Source organism: Dendrobates tinctorius, unplaced genomic scaffold, assembly GCF_039654945.1.
Source record: "Dendrobates tinctorius isolate UK_male_01 unplaced genomic scaffold, ASM3965494v1 ptg000102l, whole genome shotgun sequence".
Lineage (NCBI taxonomy): Eukaryota > Metazoa > Chordata > Amphibia > Anura > Dendrobatidae > Dendrobates > Dendrobates tinctorius.
This window is the reverse complement of record NW_027361770.1, coordinates 5164977-5186356: the sequence shown is the minus strand read 5'-3', so window position 1 is coordinate 5186356 and position 21380 is coordinate 5164977. Positions and strand designations below refer to the sequence as shown.

Here is a 21380-nt window from a genome sequence, read left to right as displayed (position 1 = left end):
CAGAAGCGGAAACCAACCCCTATTTGGCCAGTATGGGGCGATCAGGAATACTGTTGCCTGATCCTCCTGTATTTTCCTGAGTATGGCTGGAATAAGTGCTATCGGAGGAAAAGTGTAGGAGAGGGACCGTCCCCATCTTTGACTTAGCGCATCGATGCCCTCTGGGTTGTCTGACGGGTTCAATGAGTAGAACATGTCCGTCTTCGCGCATTTTCTGTTTGTAGACAGGTCTATCCGAGGTCTGCCCCAAAGCTGACATAAATGATGGAACACCTTCTTGTTTAACTCCCATTCTGGTGACTGGATCTTCCATCTGCTTAGATAGTCTGCCACGACATTCTGAGACTCATCGAGGTCGACTGCTGTTACTGATAGGACTGTCTTTTCGGCCCAGGAAAAAATCATCCTTGCCAGATCCTGGAGCTTCTGATGCCTGGGTCCTCCCTGCAGGTGTAGGAAGGATACCGCCGTCACATTGTCCGATAGGATCTTTACGTGTTGTTCTTGTAGATGAGCCTGGTTCCATCTTAGGGCTTCCCACACCGCATAGAGGTGTCTGTAATTCGATGACTCAGACTGTTTGTCTGCTGGCCATTCTCCCTGGAGGATCTTCCCTTCCAGGGGTGCTCCCCGTCCCCACTTGCTGGCGTCGGTGTAATTATGCATGGGGAGGTGATTGAAGGAACACCACTTCAAGGCTTCCCGGTTGAATCCACCAAAGTAGAGACCTCTTTCCTGCGAAGGATAAAGATATATTCTTTTCGAGGGAGGACCAACATCGATGCCAAACGGATAGTACTTCCCTCTGCAGGACTCTTGAATGAAATTGTGCCCAGCGGACACATTGGATACAGGATGTCATAAGACTTAAGACCCGCATTGTGGACCTGATGGATACTCAGCCTTTCAGGAGTTCCTTCACTCTGTTCCGCACCGATCTCTATTTTTTCCGAGGTAGGAAGGATGCTATGAGACTGGAATCCAGCAATACTCCCAAACTCCCCCTCAAAAATTTCATTCTTTCCGTAGCTAGGTGCGATTTTTTTTTTTTTTTTCCTTGTTGATGATCCAGACTAGGGTTTTCAGAGTGGTTATAGTCTTCACTCTGTGGTTTCGGAGTTCCTCTGATGAGTCTGCCACTAGGAGCACCGTCACCGACCAGGTTTATATCCAGATGGCCCTGCGAGCTGCATTGGAAAGAGAGTTATTTCTGGCTGCGAATCTCACAGACTCTGCTGAAGTGTCAGCTAGAAAGGGTGTAGTCTCATATGAGACAGATTTTTTTTCTTTCTGTGCAGAAATAATTCTCTTTATAAAACTGCCAAAACAGTATAGTAAATGAGATGTTGTAATCTTTTGCAAGCCACCTCTGATGTTGAATATGTAATTATGAAGTTTTTTGAGAACGATGTGGATAAATGTTAAGCTGTATTTTAAAGAGTATTATATGTATATTATGTAATTTAACAATGATATCGAAAAGCATACTGTTAACTTTGCATGTTTCAATAGCCCATATATTTGATATATTTATTGTAAGGCCGGAGTCACACTAGCAAGGAATATGGACAAGTGTTATGCGATTAAAGGATTTTTTACTGGGTGTCTGTTTTCTTTACAATTTGACTATGGGGTTAGTAATAGGGGCTTCTTATTGACATCTCTTCATTACTAACCTCGGGGCTATCCATGGCCCCTTTCTAGGCTATTAACATCAGCCCTCAGTTGTCTACATGGCCATTGCTGGCTATTAATTATAGGGGGAACCCACACATTTTTTTTCATAAAAGAATCTTTTATTCATTAAATACATGTCCAGAATTTTGCACACACACTATACTAATTGTATTTGCCACTGACATGTATATATCTACCTATTCTATATGGATTTACTGTTTGTAATCCATCTCTTATCCTGTTGCAGTGATTTTACAGAAGCAAATGAATTACCGGCTATTCTTCTATCTCTCTAAGAAATATAAAGACATATACCGTATTTTTCAGACTATAAGACGCACCGGACCATAAGACGCACCCCAAATTTTCAGAAGAAAAATAGGGAAAAAAATTAATGCATCAAATGAGGGTCCGTCTTACAGTCCGAATTATTCAGCTTACCTGGGGGGGTAAGGTGTGATATGGAGCGCTGGTGGAGTGGGGTCACAGGAGGTGGTCTGGCTCATCCCTGGCTGGTGCAGCAGGTTCGATGGTGTGGGGGCTCTGCCATTTTGTGAAAGCCTCCACATATCCATCCTAGGCTGATGGTCGGCGATTTGTTAGATGATCGGTGGTGCGGGGGCTCCGCCGGCATTGGTGGAAATCCCGGAGCCCCCGCACATCCATCCCGGGCTGGTGCGGCACTTTTGCAGGTGATCGGCGGTGCGGGGGCTCCGCCGGCTTTTTGTGAAAGGCCGAAGCCCCCACACTTCCATTGTTGTAATGCTGAATTGAGCTTCATGAAATTGGCCGCTCGTAGTGAGATCTCGGGAGACGAGATCTCGTCTCCTGAGATCTCACTCTGCGCATGCGCCATCTCCAGCGGCCATTTTCCTGAAGCTCAATGCATTGAATTGAGCTTCAGAAAAATGGCCGCTGGAGGCGGCGCATGCGCAGAGTGTGATCTCAGGAGACGAGATCTCATCTCCCAGGACGAGATCTTATCTCCCGAGATCTCACTATGTGCGGCCATTTTCATGAAGCTCAATTCAGCATTACAACAATGGAAGTGCGGGGGCTCCGGCCTTTCACAAAAAGCCGACGGAGCCCCCGCACCGCCGATCACCTGCAAAAGTGCCGCACCATCCCGGGATGGATGTGTGGGGGCTCCGGGATTTCCACCAATGCCGGCGGAGACCCTGCACCACCGATCATCTGCCAAACCGCCACCCATCAGCCTCGGATGTGTCTCCTGGTAAGCAGGGCTTTGGAGTCGGAGTCGTGGAGTCGGTGCTCATTTTGGTGGAGTCGGTATAAAATGGACCGACTCTGACTCCTAAAATATATAATAAATTGGGTACAGTAGCTCAATGCAGAAAATGCTGAATATTTTTTCATAGGAATTTGGGAAAGTTATGAAATGTCCTATAAATGACTGTTCTATTCCTGATCTAAGGCTACATTCACACACAGCATTTTTCCTGCGTTTTTTGAGGATACATTTTTCAGTTGCAAAAGCAGATCAGCTTTTTAAAAAACCGCATCACCTGAAAGGTTTTGGAGCTCATAGATAATGTTTTCAATAGCAAAAGCAGATTAGAAATCTGCTCTATCTATATATCCATTTATCCATATCTGTCTATCCAGATCATATCTGTACCAAAAAGAATGAAAGCTGGATAGCACACAGACTAACACTCCTTTTTTTTTAGCACCAGTCAGGTACACCTCATAGCTGCTCAAAAGGACGCCCAGGACAGGCATTGCTCGTCTTCAGTAACATCAACATCAACTGATAGTTGGAATAAATAGACTGCATTCATCACCACATCTTCTTAAGGCTTTATTTTCAAGTGTAGGGGTGTGAAGTATGAGGTTCTGCAGCAGCTGAGGTGTGCAGTATGAAATTCTGCGGAACAGTATGAGATTCTGCCCCCCCCCCAGGTTTGATCCTGGCTACACCCATAGTGTGAATGTAGCCTGAGGATCTAGGCTTTATCTTAGCCGAGATAAGTCATAGTGTGTGAGTGTGTATGTGTATATATATATATATATATTTACATATATATATATATATATATATATATATATATATATATATATATACACTCACTGGCCACTTTATTAGGTACACCATGCTAGTAACGGGTTGGACCCCCTTTTGCCTTCAGAACTGCCTCAATTCTTCGTGGCAGAGATTCAACAAGGTGCTGGAAGCATTCCTCAGAGATTTTGGACCATATTGACATGATGGCATCACACAGTTGGCGCAGATTTGTCGGCTGCACATCCCTGATGCGAATCTCCCGTTCCACCACATCCCAAAGATGCTCTATTGGATTGAGATCTGGTGACTGAGGAGGCCATTTGAGTACAATGAACTCATTGTCATGTTCAAGAAACCAATCTGAGATGATTCGAGCTTTATGACATGGCGCATTATCCTGCTGAAAGTAGCCATCAGATGTTGGGTACATTGTGGTCATAAAGGGATGGACATGGTCAGCAACAATACTCAGGTAGGCTGTGGCGTTGCAACGATGCTCAATTGGTACCAAGGGGCCCAAAGAGTGCCAAGAAAAAATTCCCCACACCATGACACCACCACCACCAGCCTGAACCGTTGATACAAGGCTGGATGGATCCATGCTTTCATGTTGTTTACGCCAAATTCTGACCCTACCATCCGAATGTCGCAGCAGAAATCGAGACTCATCAGACCAGGCAACGTTTTTCCAATCTTCTACTGTCCAATTTCGATGAGCTTGTGCAAATTGTAGCCTCAGTTTCCTGTTCTTAGCTGAGAGGAGTGGTACCCGGTGTGGTCTTCTGCTGCTGTAGCCCATCTGCCTCAAAGTTCGACGCACTGTGCGTTCAGAGATGCTCTTCTGCCTACCTTGGTTGTAACGGGTGGCAATTTGAGTCACTGTTGCCTTTCTATCAGCTCGAACCAGTATGCCCATTCTCCTCTGACCTCTGGCATCAACATGGCATTTCCGGCCACAGAACTGCCGCTCACTGGATTTTTTTTCTTTTTCGGACCATTCTCTGTAAACCCTAGAGATGGTTGTGCGTGAAAATCCCAGTAGATCAGCAGTTTCTGAAATACTCAGACCAGCCCTTCTGGCACCAACAATCATGCCACGTTCAAAGGCACTCAAATCACCTTTCTTCCCCATACTGATGCTCGGTTTGAACTGCAGGAGATTGTCTTGACCATGTCTACATGCCTAAATGCAATGAGTTGCCGCCATGTGATTGGCTGATTAGAAATTAAGTCTTAACACACAGTTGGACAGGTGTACCTAATAAAGTGGCCAGTGAGTGTATATATATATATATACACACACAGTACAGACCAAAAGTTTGGACACACCTTCTCAATCAAAGCGTTTTCTTTATTTTCATGACTATGAAAATTGTAGATTCACTCTGAAGGCATCAAAACTATGAATTAACACATGTGGAATTATATAATTAACAAAAAAGTGTGAAACAACTGAAAATACTGTATGTCTTATATTCTAGGTTCTTGAAAGTAGCCACCTTTTGCTTTGATTTCTGCTTTGCACACTCTTGGCATTCTCTTGATGAGCTTCAAGAGGTAGTCACCGGAAATGGTCTTCACTTCACAGGTGTGCCCTGTCAGGTTTAATAAGTGGGATTTCATGCTTTATAATTGAGGTTGGGACCATCAGTTGTGTTGTGCAGAAGTCTGGTGGATACACAGGTGATAGTCCCACTGAATAGACTGCTAGAATTTGTATTATGGCAAGAAAAAAGCAGCTGAGTAAAGAAAAATGAGTGGCCATCATTACTTTAAGAAATGAAGGTTAGTCAGTCCGAAAAATTGGGAAAACTTTGAAAGTGTCCCCAAGTGCATTGGCAAAAACCATCAAGCGCTACAAAGAAACTGGCTCACATGAGGACCACCCCAGGAAAGTAAGACCAAGAGTCACCTCTGCTGCGGAGGATAAGTTCATCCTAGTCACCAGCCTCAGAAATCGCAGGTTAACAGCAGCTCAGAATAGAGACCAGGTCAATGCCACACAGAGTTCTAGCAGCAGACACATCTCTACAACAACTGTTAAGAGGAGACATTGTGTTGCAGGCCTTCATGGTAAAATTGCTGCTAGGAAACCACTGCCAAGGACAGGCAACAAGCAGAAGAGACTTGTTTGGGCTAGAGAACACAAGGAATGGACATTAGACCAGTGGAAATCTGTGCTTTGATCTGATGAGTCCAAATTTGAGATCTTTGGTTCCAACCACCATGTCTTTGTGCGACGCAGAAAAGGTGAACGGATGGACTCTACATGCCTGGTTCCCACCGTGAAGCATGGAGGAGGAGGTGTGATGGTGTGGGGGTGCTTTGCTGGTGACACTGTTGGGGATTTATTCAAAATTGAAGGCATACTGAACCAGCATGGCTACCACAGCATCTTGCAGCGGCATGCTATTCCATCCGGTTTGTGTTTAGTTGGACCATCATTTATTTTTCAACAGGACAATGGCCTCAAACACACCTCCAGGCTGTGTAAGGGCTATTTGACCAAGAAGGAGAGTGATGGGGTGCTACGCCAGATGACCTGGCCTCCACAGTCACCAGACCTGAACCCAATCGAGATGGTTTGGGGTGAGCTGGACCGCAGAGTGAAGGCAAAAGGGCCAACAAGTGCTAAGAATCTCTGGGAACTCCTTCCAGACTGTTGGAAGACCATTTCTGGTGACTACCTCTTGAAGCTCATCAAGAGAATGCCAAGAGTGTGCAAAGCAGTAATCAAAGCAAAAGGTGTCTACTTTGAAGAATCTAGAATATAAGACATATTTTCAGTTGTTTCACACTTTAATTATATAATTCCACATGTGTTAATTCATTGCTTTGATGCCTTCAGAATGAATCTACAATTTTCATAGTCATGAAAATAAAGAAAACTCTTTGAATGAGAAGGTGTGTGTCCAAACTTTGGTCTGTACCATATACATGTACATGTATACAGTGTATTACATATTTACAATTTATTACAGTTTTGTGTTCTAAAGTTGTATTCCAATAAATAGATATTATGTTCTATCTAAATATCTTGATTATTGGATCATAAAAATGATTAAATGTCTGATGTTCACATTGTACTACAATAAATTTTTCACTTAAATATAAGCAATATATGTGGGAGTCGGAGTCGTGCAGTCGGAGTCGGTGTAAGGGAAATTGAGGAGTCGGAGTCGCAGGTTTGGCTTACCGACTCCACAGCCCTGCTGGTAAGTGCATCCGGACCATAAGACGCCCCCCCCCCCCTTTTTTCCCCAAAACTTTTGGGGAAAAAAGTGCGTCTTATGGTCCGAAAAATACGGTATATATATATATATATATATATATATATATATATATATATATATGTGTGTGTGTCACTGACATTTATATACTGTATATACTAGATGGAGGCCCGATGGAGGGTGGTAATGTCACGATAGGGGAGCAGGCTTTGTAGCATTGCTGTCTTTGACGTTGTGCCTTTGCTGCTTTCCTTTCATTGTCATTGGCGTACTTTTTAGGAGGAGCCATGTTTTTAAAGGGGTTTTTCCACAAACGAAAGTTCATTTTAAAAATTGTCTGTGTCTAACCATGTACAGAATATACCACAGCTCCTGGGCAGGGGAGAGAGCAAAAGACAATACTGACATTACAACAGGAGATCGCAGATGATACATTTTGTGAGGTAAAATATTGTTTAAAAACAGTCAGTGAAATATTTTACCTCACAAAATGTATCCTCTGCAATCTCCTGCTGTAATGTCAGTATTGTCTTTTGCTTCCTCTCCTGCCCAGGAGATGTGGTATGCTCCGTACAAGGTCAGACAATTTTTAAAATGAACTTTCATTTGTGGGAAAACCCAGTTAATGTTACCAGCTTCCTCTGCCTGTAGACACGTCGCGCATCTGCCACCGGGATCAGCTGAATGATTCACTGCGCCTGTGCGGAATTCGCATAGGCGCAGTTCGACGGTGTTCCCTGGTGGGACAGCACAAGAGGCTGCGTGTGTGTGTGAGAGTGTGTGTGAGTGTGAGAGTGTATGAGTGTGAGTTTGTATGTGAGAGTGTGTGGTGCGAAGGTGTTCCGCTGGTGGTACCGCGCAATAGGTTGGTACCAGCAGCAGTTTCCATATTGAGACACCCATCATTGGGGGGCCCAATATGGCAGTCGGTGAACTTCCTCCGCTAGGAATTCTGGGATACGGTGACATCTTGAAAGAACGGGAAATTAAAACATTACAAGGCAATTATATATTAGATACACACCTATTCTATGTGTATATATCTATTCTATTCTAACCTGTCACTCTGTGATTATACTGTATGTGGCAGACCGTTTGCCGGCTTTTAATCTATCTATATATCCATCTATCAATCGACGTGTCAATGACAGAGAAGTGCTGTATGTAACAGCTCACGTTAAAATCGCATTGCATACGGATACTAGATGCGAAGAGATTGCATCATTGCATTGCAAACGGATTACATATGGATCACCATACGGAGAACACTCCTGCAATTCTTGGCTGAGAAAATCGGACCGATTCGTCATACGGCAAGTGTGACTCCAGCCTAAAAAGTATTTCAGCAAGGTTTTCAATTATCATAGTAGAAAAAGACAGCAGGATGGCACTCACCGTTCTCTTGAAATGATTCACTTTATTTCATGTTAATAAAGCATAGGCAATGGCACGGGAGAAATGCAAAAAGACTGACGACAGCCGTTTCGTGCACAATGCACTTCAACAGGTCCCATGCTCAGGCTCAAGGAAACACTAATTTATACCACATGTGTGAACAAAAGAAACTCCACCCTTTACCTGAACGTGTCTTAAAAAAACCCCGAAATAAAAAAATAAAAATAAAAACAAGCATAATTTACATACACCATATGCAATAAAACAAGCAATCATAACCGTTTCAGAGAAATACGGACATATCCACTTTTTCATTTAGACCCAAAGGACCTGTGGCTTTTGTACGGAGGATCCATTTAGTCTCTATTTGTAAATGATGTTTTTAGGACTCCCTCTATACTGCGGTGCAGACACCCTTTCAATGCCAGTAAACCGTAATGCTTCCGCATTTCCCCCATGTACCTTCCTCATGTGTTCTATAAGTCTTGAAATGTTCCCTGAATCTTACACAGAGGGGCCGGATAGTTTTCCCAATGTAGAAAAAATGTATGTAAATTATGCTTGTTTTTATTTTTTTATTTCGGGGTTTTTTTAAGACACGTTCAGGTAAAGGGTGGAGTTTCTTTTGTTCACACATGTGGTATAAATTAGTGTTTCCTTGAGCATGGGACGTGTTGAAGTGCATTGTGCACGAAACGGCTGTCGTCCGTCTTTTTGCATTTCTCCCGTGCCATTGCCTATGCTTTATTAACATGAAATAAAGTGAATCATTTCAAGAGAACGGTGAGTGCCACCCTGCTGTCTTTTTCTACTATGATAGTTCATGTTTTTTCTTCACATGGATAGAGCACCCGTTCAGCAAGGGTTACAGGTGTCACACTGATAGCGGTTATAAGTGACTTTGCGGGTATTTCTTCCTCAGGGACAGTGCCGGATGTTTCTTTTTTCTTTGACGGACTATTTTCAATTATCAATTAGCGGCTAAAGCATTAAAAGGATCTTGATCACGTTTCCTGGTAAGAATGTTTTCCATTTCATGGGCGGCATGCATATTCATTTATAAATGCTTGTATTGTGCTTTCACCTGTTTAACCCCTTCCTGACCTTTGATGCCACATAGGTGTCATGAAAAGTCGTGCCAATATGACCCATGACGCCAACGTGGCATCATGAATTGATTGCCCCCCTGCGGGACGGGTGACCGGGGTCACTGAAAGGTCACCCGACCTGCACACAGAGGACACCTTAGAGTTAACCCCAGGGGGCGTAGCTTAGCCCCCCACATGCCTACGATCGCTCAGATTGGCTGTTAAAAGTGAAACAGCTAATCAGAGTGATTTGTAATATTTCACCAATGAAATTTGGTGAAATATTACAATCCAGCCATGGTCGATACTGCAATAACATCGGACATGGCTGGACACCGAGACCCAACCCCCCCACACCGACGGACGGCGGCGATCTGTCGCCGCCATCATCTGATCCCCCTCCCCTTCCCTCCGCTCCCCCCCTCGCCCCCCCGGTACCTCCGATGTCCTGCTGTGGCTCCCGGGGTCCCGCTGTCCCGGATCATGGGCACCACCATCTTAGAAAATGGCGGGCGCATGTGCAGTGCAGTTTGTAATTTGCAGTTTTGTAATGTCATTCTAGTATTTGCTACATTGCTTGCTATTTGTAACTCCTAATTGTTAAGTGAATTAAGAACATCTGTGTTTTACTTTGGAAAAGAATATATAAATGACTGCATGTTATTTGACCACTAGTCATGAGTAAGACCGCTTAGTGTAGTGGAAACGCGTCGACTGGGTCATGTCGACCATGTACATTTTTCTTTTGTACGCACTATAATTTCTTTTGAAAAAGAAAAGGAAAATCCAGTCCTGTTGAGCCGGACTCCAATTTTATCTATTCTCCTCTGAAAATTCTGTCTATTATATCTCTCATCAGTCCAATTCTTATAACACATTTTGCCTGCACTAACTACAGTGCTGGTCACCATTATTAGCATCCCTTCATTTTTGTCATAGACTGTACAATATCTTCAGAAAGAAATGGAAATGTACCAAAGTTATAGCCTCAGGATATTTCAATTAGTGTACAAAGTAATACAACAATAAAACATTGTTTTTCAACTTATATGTTGCATTTTCAAATAAGAAACAGAACAAACAGCAAGTGCAACAAAAAGGTATCCCTAATACTTGGCTGCACACCCTTTGGCATTGATGACAGCCTACAAACGTTTCTTGTAGCCATCTATAAACTTCTTGCACTTCTCAGCTGGTATTTTCTCCCACTCTTCCTTTGCAGTTTTTTCAAGCTCTTGAATGTTTGCAGGGTACTTTTTCACAATGGCAGATTTCAGTTCACCCCAAAGATTTTCAATGGGATTGAGCTCAGGACTCATTAATGGCCATTTTGAATCAGTCCATTTTTTTGCAACCATTCCTGTGTACTTTTGGACGTATGGTTTGGGTCATCGTCTTGCTGAAGAACAGATGATCTTCCCCTCAAACCAAGTTTTATTACACTGGGTAGGGCATTTCTCTCTAAAATCTCTTGATAATTTTCAGATTTCATGATTACGGTGATACATTCAAGGCCTCCAGTACCAGACACAGCAAAGAACCCCACGTGTTATGAGCTCATTTTCTGCTCCACCAGTTGAGAGTTCCCCTTCCGTTCTCTCTCTGGTGGTGACAGGAGGTAGTGAGGTTGGTTTAAGTGGTAGTGATTTGCCACCTGGTGAGGGAGATGATTGGATCTCTGGAGTATCAGACTGGATATAAGACAGCCGACGCCCTATCCAGGTGCTGGTGATTCAGTCTGCTTCTCAGGTCTAGGACTCAGCTCTGTTCCAGTCTTCTCAAGAAAAGTTTGTTTTTTGCTAATGTTCAGACTTGCTCTTGTTGGTCTTTCAAGTTTTTTGTGTGGTCAACCAGCCCGGCTGGGCTGTGCTGAATTTCCACTCTTATTTGCCAATTTGCCTTTTTTTGTCCCTTATTAGATTGGCCTCTTTTTGCTCTGTCTCAGAATATTTTAGAGTGCTAATATAGTGGGAGAAGTCTAGTGACTTCAGGGTTAATTTTGCTATCAGTTGTGTTGGACATTTTGTAGGGTTTTTTGGCAGACTGCAGACAGTGTCTTTCCTTTCCTGTCCTTTCTAGTTAGTTTGGCCCCATCGTTTGCTCAGCCTATTTTCCTGCCTTTGTTTGTGTTTTCATCTTTTTTCACCGTTAATACATGTGGGGGGCTGTCTCTCCTTTGGGGTCTGCTCTGGGGCAGTTTTCCTCTTTTCCTGCTTTAGGCTTATTTAGTTCTCCGGTTGTGACGAGGCGTCTAGGACCACCGTAGGAACGCTCCACGACTGCTGCTAGTTGCGTGTTAGAATCAGGGGTCTGCAGTATGCATAGTAGGGTGACCACAAAAAATCGATGTCGGAATTTTGTCCGTCTGGACCCCACAAAACAATTCCCCTTTCCAGATATTGAGAGAGCCAAAATTTGAGCTCGATCAAACAACGTTAACCCGTGCCGCTCGTCGCTCAAAGTTTGAAAAAATCCAAATTGAGGTATTTTAAGATTTAGGTATTTTGCATAGTCTGTTAGAATGTGACAACAACATTGCAGAAATAGCCCTGACCAAATTTTCGAACCATTTGTGGTATTTGAATGCAGAGTTGGTGGGATTATCGTTTTTTGATCCCACCATTACAGACAATGAAAAGTTGTTAATGGCTAATAAATTGCTCAGTAGCACAGATGAACCATCAGAGCACGCTAGGGTTGTAAATCCAAAAGTTAGGAAAGAAAAATTAAAAGAGGTAGGAAGTAACCGACTTTAACGACCTTCTGACAAAAGATGAAGAACAAAAGCAATATGTCCTGCAAGTTGTAAGCAAATGCCGAGCATTATATTCTGACGTTTCAAAAACTACTTTAACAAAAGCTCTAGAATAGATTAGATAACTATGTAAAATTATCAACTCATGTAGGTTAGCGTGCTCTGATGGTTCATCTGTGCTACTGAGCAATTTATTAGCCATTAACAACTTTTCATTGTCTGTAATGGTGGGATCAAAAAACGATAATCCCACCAACTCTGCATTCAAATACCACAAATGGTTTGAAAATTTGGTCAGGGCTATCACTGCAATGTTGTTGTCACATTCTTTATAGTCTAACAGACTATGCAAAATACCTAAATCTTAAAATACCTCAATTTGGATTTTTTCAAACTTTGAGCGACGAGCGGCACGGGTTAACGTCGTTTGATCGAGCTCAAATTTTGGCTCTCTCAATATCTGGAAAGGGGAATCGTTTTGTGGGGTCCAGACGAACAAGATTCTGACATTTTTTCCCCCTCATATGAGATCCGGTCACCCTAATGCATAGTTACCAACCTCTTTGGTTTTCTGAGACTTAGCTTGTATTGTTTTTTATTTCCTACTCTGCTACCCATTCATAACACCCACGGTATTATGGATCTTTCACCATGCTTAACTGTTGGTAGTGTGTTCTTTTCCTTTTAAGTTTCATTGCATCGTCTGTAAACAAACTGCTGCTTTGTATTGCCAAAAGATCAATTTTTGTTTCATCTGTCCACAGAACATTTTCCCAGAAGGATTGTGGTTTGTCAAGGTTCTATTTGGTAAAGATCAACTGTTCCTTTTTATGTATTTTCTTCAACAATGGTTGCTTCCTTTGCCTTCACCCATAAAGCTCTGCTTGGTTTAGTGTGCGGCGTATGGCACTTGTTGAAACCATGACCCAAAACTGTTCCAAGTTAGCCTTCAGGTCTTTGGATGTTTGACATGGTGTTTGTTTCCACCATTCACAGCACCCTTTGAAGACATCTCTTGTCAATGTTAGCCCCCCCCCCCCCCCCCAAGTCCAGGGTGGTTCTTGACAGATCCATGCTTGGTAAACTTCTTAAAAACATTGCGCACTGTTGAAACTGGATACCAAGGTCTTTGGAGATGGCCTTATATACCATATATATAGAGGTCTTGTGTTTACTAATAATAGCAGTTCTGATGTCCTCAGGTAGCTTCACTGTCTTCGCCACTGTGGCAAGAGAACAGGGCTTACCATGTGGCTTTTCAATATACTGAAGCCATCATTTATTATTTAATTCATGTCACATGGGCACCAACAATTAATCACAGGTGATTTTCATTTGCAATTTACCACAGGAGAGTCAAAATGTCTTTCCATGCTAATTTGATGTAAAGGGAGCCAATACCAGTGTCACAGTAAGCTTTAGGCTTTTCTATTTTTCCTTCACATTGCTTTTTTGTTTTAAATTACTGTTTACCATTTGCTCTTTTGTATTTAACATGAGTGCTCTTTACAAAAAACTTTCACTTGATCATTTTTTTTTCAGGAGACATTCCACATGATGTACTTACACTTAATGGGTGGCAAGAACGATGAGCAGGACTGTATATTCAGGGACAGAAGTACATTTTTGGCACAATTTACACCACTTTTGTGAGGTAAAAATTATGATAAGCTATCAGATGCAGATGTTCCCATTTCCTCTCTCTACTCAAATTTCAAAAACTAGGCAGAGATAGCCGGGAATGGTGTAAAAATGACAAAAGTTGGATCATTTTTGCACTAGAAATCTGATGGAAACTGATGAATGGGTTGCTTAATGTCTCCCACTCTCACAATACCTCTGCATCATCTCCTCACACCCTTTTTCAATTGTTGTCATTAAAAGCTATGTCTTGAGACCCATTCTTTTCTAAATTTATACCTTTGTTTTGTGACTGTTCATAAAATCTGTATCACTTTTAAGCTGATAAATTTGCCCGTGTGGCCCATATGTCATCTTTCCAAAATATCTATCAACTCAATCCTACTTCTCATCCTGCTTTCTGAAACTCTACATGGAGAAAACAAATTATTATCTTTCCACAATCTTGCTTCACCACGTCAACACACCTACTGGGCACCGTTAACAGCTGCAAGCTTTCAATTTCAGAGAAACCAGAGAACAACAGGAGTTTTACATAAAATATATAACCTTTATTGCCACATACAAAAAGATAAAAATGCATAATATAACACATGTGCAGACAATGTATTCAAGTAAACACCAGAACCGGGAAATATGTAGCGGTAAGTACTCATACCATCACAGATAATGTGACTTTCCCCATGTAGCAATCCCCCATGGACTCAGATATCAAACAATGATGTCCCATAGTGGAAATAAATCCCATAGCGCTAATATAGGACCTGGCTATCCATAGCCTATATTGTCCCACTACCAGTAGGCGCATAAGAAAAACATCAAAATAAGAGCAAAGCCGGGGGAAGCAGGGAAAGAGACATAGAGTAAATACTCACATAGCAGAGCACCACCGCCGGGGTGTCCCGGGACGCAGCGGTGGTGCTCTGCTATGTGAGTATTTACTCTATGTCTCTTTCCCTGCTTCCCCCGGCTTTGCTCTTATTTTGATGTTTTTCTTATGCGCCTACTGGTAGTGGGACAATATAGGCTATGGATAGCCAGGTCCTATATTAGCGCTATGGGATTTATTTCCACTATGGGACATCATTGTTTGATATCTGAGTCCATGGGGGATTGCTACATGGGGAAAGTCACATTATCTGTGATGGTATGAGTACTTACCGCTACATATTTCCCGGTTCTGGTGTTTACTTGACTACATTGTCTGCACATGTGTTATATTATGCATTTTTATCTTTTTGTATGTGGCAATAAAGGTTATATATTTTATGTAAAACTCCTGTTGTTCTCTGGTTTCTCTGCTATTTCACAGTGGAATGATTTAATGCACTTAAAGGGTGTGTGTACACCCGGTGCTAATTTACTATGAGTCTGGTATATGTTATGCTAAGCTTTCAATTTCGCTGTCTCTTATTTACTCTGGACTCATCCTGTTTTCTCAAACCGCACATTGAAATTCTCACCATTTTCTGCTAGAGCCAATTTAAAAACAATTCTCAAATCAGATCTTTTCTCAGCCTTGACTAGAATTTTTTAAAGAAATTATTATCTGCCACCTAGTCTACTGCAACAACTTCCTCTATTGCATTGCCTCTAGAATCCAACTGTCAATTTTGCAAATTCATTACTTACTACCCATTACCCAGAACATTCAGTTCAAAATACTTACAATGATTTACATTGTAATTATTTACAAGGCTATCCATAACATGTCCCCTAATCTCTTGCTACCTGCCCAACAGAATCTCAGATTTTCAGAAGACCTCTCTATTTGCCGTCCCTTTGTAGACTCCTCAAACAACTGTCACCAAATTTTCTTCTGTACATCATGCTTAGTCTGGAACTAGCTATCCCCTACCAGAAAGTCTTTCTTCCACCTTTGAAAACTTCAAAACAACCTGAAAACCCAAATCTTCAACGACAAAAAACAGCCCATAACCTGCAATAACCCTGCTGGGAACAGAATGCCATATCAGTAACTCCTACCCACCCTATTGTCTCCTCTATCCTTCCCTGTAGACTGCAAGCCCTCACGCGGGAGATCCTCTCTCCCATTGTACCAATCTGTCACATAGCCATGTTTATTTCTATTTTTCTATTTGTTTCATACCTTATGTTATGCATTTACTGTAAATTATGCTTTCACTTGAAGTGCCCTGGGATTAAGGGCACTTTAAAATAAGCTCCAACTTCATTTTTTAAAGATTTTTTTTTGCAAATCCTTTAATAAAAAAAATCTGAAATCTTTCAGTTTTCAGTCTGGCCAATAAATTGCAACAGGTCAATATTTTCTGGCCTACAGTCATTGCTGAAAGTGTTTGCACCCTTGAAATTATTCCAGAAAAAGTATTTCTCCCAGAAAATTACTGAAATTACACATATTTTGTTATATATGTTTATTGTTTGAACACAAAAAAAGAAGAAAAGGCAAATTAGACATAATTTCACGCAAAACCCCAAAATGGGCCAAAGTTGTTGTCACCTTTCCAAAATTGTGAATAAACAACTTTGTTTCAAGCATGGGTTGCTTGTTCAAACTCACTTGTGGCAAGTAACAAGTGAAAGCAATATGGAAATCAAACCTGAAACCAGATAAAAGAGGCAGCAGTTGACAATGTTTTCATGGTGTATCTGTGTGTACTACACTAAACATGGAGAACAGAAAGAGGAAGAGAAGAGAACTGTCTGAGGACTTAAGAACTAAAATTGTTTAAAAATATCAACAATTTCAATGTTACAAGTCATTCTGCAGAGCTCTTGATGTTCCTTTGTCCACTGTGTGCACCATAATCAAGAAGTTTACAACAAATGGCACTGTAGCTATTTTCCTTGGATGGTAGAAAAAAAAATGATGAAAGGTTGCAACGCAGGACAGTCCTGTTATGGTAAATATTTATACTTTGCTTTGATTATTATTTAAACAATTATATCTAAAAATCTTTGATAATGTTGAATTTTAGTATTAGCTTTATAATTGTATTCATAAAAGCAATAACACAGGGTGTTGCCTTTGATATAGAGGTGTCAGTGTTGAGTTTTATTTGTTACAGAAGGCATAGAAAGCTGGGTGGAACCAGTTTCAAGGAAATTAGGAGTTTCCATAATTTACTACCTTGTTATTCCCAACTAAAATACTTTGTTAGGAAATGTATTAAGCCATTTATTTTTACTCATTTCTATAGCGCTATTAATTCCACAGTGCTTTACAGACATTTTTGGCACTGTCCCCGATGGGGCTCACAATCTAGAATCCCTATCAGTATGTCTTTGGAATGTGGGAGAAAACCCACGAAAACACGGGAAGAACATACAAACTCCTTGCAGATGTTGTCCTTGGTGGGATTTGAACCCAGGACCCCAGGCTGCAGTGCTAACCACTGAGCCATCATGCCACCCATCCCCACTTTCCTTATCTTTGTAGTTGTCATAAAGACTTGTGACTGGGCATCTGCGATTCAGACAAGAATTGTACAATGACAGCCACTGGCTGTGTTTTATTTTCTCATCTCTGATGCATGGCATTTATTTAAATTTGGACAAATTATGGCAGATCTGAAGATCGCTTGTATCTGAACTCAAATTAGCTTTTCTTTGAAGGGGTTACCATGAGAGTCCAGATGGTGGATAAGCAGAGCCTATCAAGTTCCAAAGAAATTCAATATGTCCTGCAGGCTCAGGGTGCACCTGTGTCAGAGAGAATTATCAGTTGAAATTTGAATGAAATTAAAATGCTATGGCAGTAGATCCAGGAGGACCCCACTGCTGACTGACATAAAAAAGCTAGATTTCAGTTTTCCAAAATGTACCTGAGTGAGCCAAAATCCTTCTGGGAAATAGTCTTGTGGACAGAGGAGACCAAGATAGAGCTTTGTGGAACAGCACATCATCATCATTCTACTGTTTATGAAAACAGAATGAGGCTTACAAAGAAAATAACAGTACCTACAGTCAAATATGGTGGAAGTTCAAGATGTTTTGGGGTTGTTTTGCTACCTCTGGCACTGGGAGAATTGACTGTGCAAGGAATCATGAAATATGAAAATTACCAAAGGATTTAGGTTTGAAATAAGATGATCCCAAACATACTTTTAAGAAGCACCCAGAAATGGATGAAAACAAAGAGCTGGAGAGTTCTGAAGACAGAAATGAGTCTAAATCCCATTTATGTCATGGTTTACTGAGTTTGCAGGATTAGGTAGTTCTAGGGTTAATCTGGATGGACTCACTCTGCAATTCTAGGAGGCTTTTTATGCCTCATTGTGGGGTCATTTCTCATCGCTTATACTTTGACCCTTGGCCGAGTGTGTGACCCTGTTGTGCCTGTGCTTTGTGCCTGTGCTACGTTACGTTTGTCTGGTTCTCATCTGGTTCTGTCCCCATTTAAGAGTTCTGCCTGCCCTGTCTGTACTGTGCTGTCATCTCTGTGTATGACCCCTTGGCTATGTCCTGACAACCCTCTGCCTGTCCCGTCTGTACTGCGCTGCCATCTCTGTGTATGACCCCTTGGCTACATCCTGACCTCCTTCTGCCTGCCCCTTCTGTACTGCACCGCTCTCTCCGTGTATGATCCTGTGCTTTGTCCGACCTGAGTTTACTCTCCGGAGCCACCGCTGCATATTCCCATGGCTCTCAGGTCTCATCTGACTGAACTCCTATGCAGCACCAGACCTTGGGCTCCCTCATAGAGGCGGGTGAGTTACCCTGTTCAGCCGTGGCAAGTCACCGGTGCTGACAGGGTTGTGATAATTTAACACCTGTGGAGAGATCTTAAAATTGTTGGAGAAGGCATCCTTCATTTATGAGTGACCTAGAGCAGTTTGCAAAGGAAGAGTGGGTTAAAATTCCAGTTGAGAAGTGTAAGAAGCTTGTTAATGGTTATAGGAAGCGACTGATTGCAGTTATTTATTCCAGAGGGTGTGCATCAAATATTAAGTTTAGGGTGCCAACAACTTTGTCAGGGCCAGTTTCGTTTTATGAAATTATGTCCAATTTGCCTCTTTTTAATCTGTTTTTGTTTTGTGTTGTTTCAATACACACACAGGAAATAAACATGTGTATAACAAAACGTGTAATTGCAAAAAAATTCTCAAAGAAATACTTCATCCAAATTCAACAGTGCCAACACTTTCGGCCAAGACTGTACAAAGGTTACTGTCTCCATGACAGATAAGGCCAGCATGGTGTGTTAAGGAGTTAAAGATTATTTATTATAGAAAGTACTTCTGTAAAATGTCACAAGCAAAAATATTACAGAATTTGTACAATTGCCCACTGTAGCTAGCACTAATTGTACTGTATATCAATTGGGCACAGTTATGAAAATTGTCTAAGAGTAAACCTATTTTCTGCTGCTTATAACAACCAATCATGACAGAGATTTCATTTTTTCAAGAACAAGTGAGCAGTATTGTGATCAGTCATTATGGGAAAGAAAAACTTCATAAATCTCCAGCAATTAAGGATAAAAACTAAAACAACTGTTTACCTGGGACAACTCCATTTGTTGCAATTGCACTCATAGATATGGCAGTCAACATTGTCTGGAAAAATCAAGTCACATTATGGCTGTTACTTCAGGAGAAGGCAGAAAAGTGCCTGCTTACATTTGTTAACATCACCACATTTTCTGATTACTATATCAACCTCCTAAAGGAAAGGGAATCATGTGAAAGGGAATCGGTAATGTAAACAAATGCTATTAACCTGCAGGTGTGGGGTTAGCTTGCAGGTTGATAGCATTATTAACCTGTTCGGCACCCACACTGAGATCCCCGCTGCAGGGCCAGTTCAGGCTTTCAGCCATGGGGTGGACTGGCACGACTTCAGTCACCACTTTGTGCATAGTCAGCGGTAGCACTGACTGACAGCTGGTTCTAATGCAATTTATTTCCTCCTGGCGGTGGTGCTCTCAGTATCTACAAATTAGGCCGGGGAAACACTTGCGAGTGCAATGCGAGAATCTCGCGCATTATTACCCGACACTGCCGCCGTCACTCGGGACGGGAGGGTGCGGCTGCATGTATTTCTATGCAGCTGAACGCTCCGGGCGGCAGTGCCGGGTAATAATGCGAGAGACTCCTGCGAGTTTCTCGCTTTGCACTCACAAGTGTGACCCCGGCCTTAATCACAGATCTGCAGGTTAATAGCAAGTTTTCACATGACAGGTTCCTTTAAAATTTATCAGGAAAAAAAGGGGATTTTCTTTTTAGCAAGTATGTGCTCTCTGGTTATCCAACATAAATATCACTACTGAAATACTGTTTGCATCAGAAAGACCAAAGTATTTGACATAGTATAAACATATGCTAGTATCACACTATACACTGATGTACAGAGTCTTGCGCTATAAACAGAGCACATAGAATGTGTGGGATTTTGTGACAGTTGCATTATGGCTGCATTTCATAAATTCTATTCGGCAGAACCATGTGTCAGGTACTAGCCAAAGGGAATCGTATCAGTAGAATGGTAAACTTTAGTCACTAAAAAAATCCCACAAAGTTTCAACCTAGATGTTGGACCTTTGTCAAGCAATCTATATGTATAATCAGCGTCAGGCGCAGTTGGGCGCAGCGCTCAATGGGGCGACAGGCCTTGACCTGTAAAAAAGAGAATTATAATTAAAAAAATGTTATTCTCACCTTCCGACGGCCTCCGATCTTCATTCCACGCGCCTGGCCTCGCGGTCCCAGTAATGCCTTGCGCCTTAGACCGGAGATGACGTCACTCTTGCGAGGGCGCGACGTCATCAGCGGTGTTTCGGGCAATGCATTACTGGGACTGCGAGGCCGGGCGCGTGGAAAGAAGATCGGAGGCTGTCGGAAGGTGAGTATATAATTTTTTTTTTTTTTTTTTTAACAGAGACCACGCATACCAGGAAAGGGGGATGAGGGGGACCATGCATACCAGGAAAGGGGGATGAGGGGGACCATGCATACCAGCAATGGGAGGAGGGAGGGCAAACATGCATACCAGGAAAGGGGGGTGAGGGTGACCATACATACCACCAAAGGGGGGTGAGGGGGACCATGCATACCAGCAAAGGGGGGTGAGGGGGACCATGCATACCAGCAATGGGGGGGGAGGGGGACCATGCATACCAGCAATGGGGGGGGAGGGGGACCATGCATACCAGCAAAGGGGGGTGAGGTGGACCATACATACCAGCAATGGGGGAGGTGAGGGGGACCATGCATACCAGCAATGGGGGGGAGGGGGACCATGCATACCAGCAATGGGGGGGAAGGGGACCATGCATACCAGGAAAGGGGGGTGGGGGTGACCATACACACCAGCAAAGGGGGGTGAGGGGGACCATGCATACCAGCAATGGGGGGGAGGGGGACCATGCATACCAGCAATGGGGGGGGGACCATGCATACCAGGAAAGGGGGGGTGGGGGTGACCATACACACCAGCAAAGGGGGGTGAGGGGGACCATGCATACCAGCAATGGGGGGGAGGGGGACCATGCATACCAGCAATGGGGGGGAGGGGGACCATGCATACCAGCAATGGGGGGAGGGGGACCATGCATACCAGCAAAGGGGGGTGAGGTGGACCATGCA

The 21380-nt window shown here is 42.6% G+C and overlaps 1 protein-coding gene across 8 annotated transcripts in view; it reads right to left on the bottom strand.

The window, feature by feature from the left end:
• The window catches only part of SLC12A7 (solute carrier family 12 member 7), a 745935-nt gene that overhangs the window by 455879 nt on the left and 268676 nt on the right, over window positions 1-21380 (bottom strand). For 6 of the 8 annotated variants that reach the window (XM_073587687.1, XM_073587689.1, XM_073587686.1 and 3 more), the window contains exon 5: window positions 19298-19352. The exons of the other annotated variants lie outside the window; for them this stretch is intronic. In XM_073587687.1, the coding sequence (XP_073443788.1) occupies window positions 19298-19352 (55 nt within the window). The remainder of the gene's footprint in view (window positions 1-19297; window positions 19353-21380) is intronic. 8 annotated transcript variants of the gene reach the window in all.